Source organism: Stegastes partitus, unplaced genomic scaffold (assembly GCF_000690725.1).
Source record: "Stegastes partitus isolate 25-593 unplaced genomic scaffold, Stegastes_partitus-1.0.2 Scaffold1752, whole genome shotgun sequence".
NCBI lineage: Eukaryota > Metazoa > Chordata > Actinopteri > Pomacentridae > Stegastes > Stegastes partitus.
The window spans coordinates 35236-38370 of record NW_007579483.1 but is presented as its reverse complement, the minus strand read 5'-3'; the positions used below and the strand labels follow the sequence as shown (position 1 = coordinate 38370).

At 44.7% G+C, this 3135-nt stretch overlaps 1 protein-coding gene across 1 annotated transcript in view; it reads left to right on the top strand.

The window, feature by feature from the left end:
- The first annotated feature begins 302 nt into the window (after positions 1 to 302).
- The window catches only part of LOC103372417 (calcium/calmodulin-dependent 3',5'-cyclic nucleotide phosphodiesterase 1A-like), a 37077-nt gene continuing 34244 nt past the window's right edge, over positions 303 to 3135 (top strand). The window contains exon 1 of the mRNA XM_008302058.1: positions 303 to 946. Within this exon, the coding sequence (XP_008300280.1) occupies positions 303 to 946 (644 nt within the window). The remainder of the gene's footprint in view (positions 947 to 3135) is intronic.

Genomic DNA, 3135 nt, shown 5'->3' with positions numbered 1-3135 from the left:
CGCTGGAGGAAGTCGTCGCCAGCCCATCGCCTCGTTCTTTCTCCCCGTTTCTGCCTTTGCAACTTTCAAATTCTTGTGACCTTTAACCCCCTCCGCTTCCTTTACGGATCGGCCATCAGCTGGGATTGGCCGGGCTTCGTCAGGTGACATCACAGGAAGTTGGATGAAGTTTCATCGAACTCAAGCGATCTCGGCTGCGATCGGCGTCGATGTTTTCACGACTCCGTGGCTGTGAGAGACGTCGGGACTCTCCACCGGGACCAAACTCTGCTCTGTGAACACTTGTGCGAACCCTGAGCGAGATGAGCCAGGAGGGGCAACTGCTGGAAGCTGAGGAGCAAGAGGAGGTGCAGCGGCAGGTGGAGGAGATGCAGCAACAGGAGGGAAATCTGGAGGAAGAGGAGGAGCAGCAAGAGGAGGAAGATCTGGAGGAAGAGGAGGAGCAGCAGCAGCAACAGGAGGGAAACCTGGATGAGGTGCAGCAGCAGCAGCAGCAGGTGGGAGAGCTAGAAGAGGAGGAGGTGGTGCAGCAGCTGGAGATGCAACAGGAGGAGGAGGTGGTGCAGCAACAGGAGGACAGACTGTTTCAGGAGGTGCTAAAGAAAGAGCAGGAAGAGTTTCAGCTGCAAGAAGAAGAAGAAGAAGAAGAAGTAGAAGAGAAGGCTGAGGAGATGCAACAAGAAGAGGAGGTGCAGCAGACGGAGGAGGTGCAAGAAAGTGAGGTGGTGCAACAAGAGGAGGTGCAGGACAGTCAAGAGCTGCAGCCGTCTGAGGAGGAGGAGGAGCAGCCGGAGGAGGAGGAGGTGCAGAGTGAGGAGATGCCACAGTCTGAGGACCAGCAGACTGAGCAGCAGCAGCAGCAGAAGGAGGCGCAGCAAACCGAGGACTTTGTGGACGCTGTGGAGCAGAACCACAACAACCAGGTGCTGATCCGGCTGAGAGGAATGTGAGTACACACACACACACACACACACACCAACACACACACAGTCAGCCGGCTCATGATGTAATGTTGCTGCTGGTGATGTAATAGCACTATTGATAATGGGTGATGGCGTGGTGGGGGATCAGCGAGCCGCCGCGAGACTGACAGGCATCAGTGTGGTCGCCCGGTTGCCGTGGTGATGCTGGCACGGAGCGAGGATTGAAGAATGACAGAAAACGAGTTGAGAACGGTGGGCGTGCGACATCACTGAACATAAGCGAGAAAGAGAGAGAGAGAGAGAGACAGTGTGTGTGTGTGTGTGTGTGTGTGATGAGTTCACAGCTTCTCGTCTGTCCGTCTGTCAGATTTCTCCCCAGCGACGGACTCTTAACGTCGCAGCGTCGCCACATCTGTCTTGAATTTGAAGCTACGGCAGAAGATGTTTAAAAAAAGAAAAAGGAGGAAAAAAAAAAAAAAAAAAGCGACTTGCCTTTCTTCTTGTTCCCCATAGTTGCCATGGTAACGGCAGAGCGTTGCGATGCAGCAAACTCTCTGCGAAAAGATCGACAGATCAGCAGCGAGACGGAGAGAGACACGGAGATGAAGGCAGAGAAAGAGAAAAATTGTTTGATTCAGTGTCCGATTGATGCTTCAGCCTCATTACATCATCCGTCAGAGTCTCTGCGGAGCCTTCAAAGGTCTCACATCTGAGCAGGTTCACAATTTACGGGCGTGAAATGTTTCTAAAAAGTCTCGCTTTTAATCATGAAAGGTCCTCGTTTTTGTGAAATCATACCGACCCGCGTGGATTTAACACTCCTGCGTCATAGTTTTACACATTTGTTCCGTCTAAATGAAGGATTTCAAGAGAACTGTAATTAAAATTCATGATGTAAGGTTTTGTTTTAGGTGTGTTAATGTTACATGTAACACATAGGGAACATTTGTTTATTATATTTGCATACATAGAGAGTTGTCTCACAGACTTTTTATTTATTTACACAAAATATTAAAGTATGTTAAATATTCAAGCCAAGTCACAATAAAGTGAGCACATTTAAAACAACAGGTGTTGATCCAAAGTGCTTTTAAAATAAAGAAATAGAAAAATAGTACAAATTTACGTGACTAAATTTAAATATTAAAGATAAGACTCGACTATATTATTTATTATACAAATGTTCTTGACTAATTAAGTATTACAGTTTTGAATCTGCAGTGTTATTTATAAGAAATTCATCTGACTCATTAACATATGAAGGTTAAGACCCTATAATATTATTTATTACACAAATTTACTGGACTAATTTAGATATTAAGTTTTGACCCTACAGTATGGTTTTATATATAAATGTTTGGGGCTATAAATATTAAGGAGGAGGTGTTACAAATATTAAGTTACAACTCTACAATCTTATTTATTGAAAATATTTACCTGACTCTTTTCTAAAACCAGCCATGTAGTATCGTGTAGGACTCCCTCGTGCTGCCAAAAATAAGCTCTGATCATTCAAACCACCTGTTTTCCTCAGTGTCCTGTCTCGATGCTACGCTAAGCTAAGCGGCTGCCGAATACACAGAAAAAGAGAGAGTTGTCCAACAAGACAAGAAGCAGCTCCCCTGTTTCTCCACCTTCTGACCTCAAACTGTTGGAGGCCAGAAACTCTAAACTCCTCCTGCTATTTATCAGAAAGTCAAATACTGGAGTCAAGTTATGAAGAGAAATGTAATATGTCTTTCCCTTTTTGTTCTCCCCCGGTGGTCATGTTGTGACCCATCAGATTTATCTTCTGACCCTTGGTTGGAGGCAGAACCTCTTGTCTTAGAGGATCGTTTCTGCAGGATGACTGTGTGCGCATCAGCAGAAAAAAATGGCTGCGATCAGATGGGTTTGGCTTCTTCTAAAATACACAAGGACTGTATTTATGAATCGGTTCAACGCTAATCCTCAAAGCTAAAAAGCAAACTCATGAGAGTACAGATTCCCAAAGAGGAGTTCAGCTTTGTGCATCACCGTTCCTTCAGTTTGGCTCTAAAAGCAACCACGTCAACGTCTTTACAACTTTGAAATAACGACTCCACTTTCGAAAAAATAAATAAATAACTAAACGTTTTTGATGGTAGATGCACTATATCGTCTGTAAAAACAATCGAACAAAAATGGTATTAAATGGTAGAATACCGTTGATTTAAATACAGTTAAAGACTTT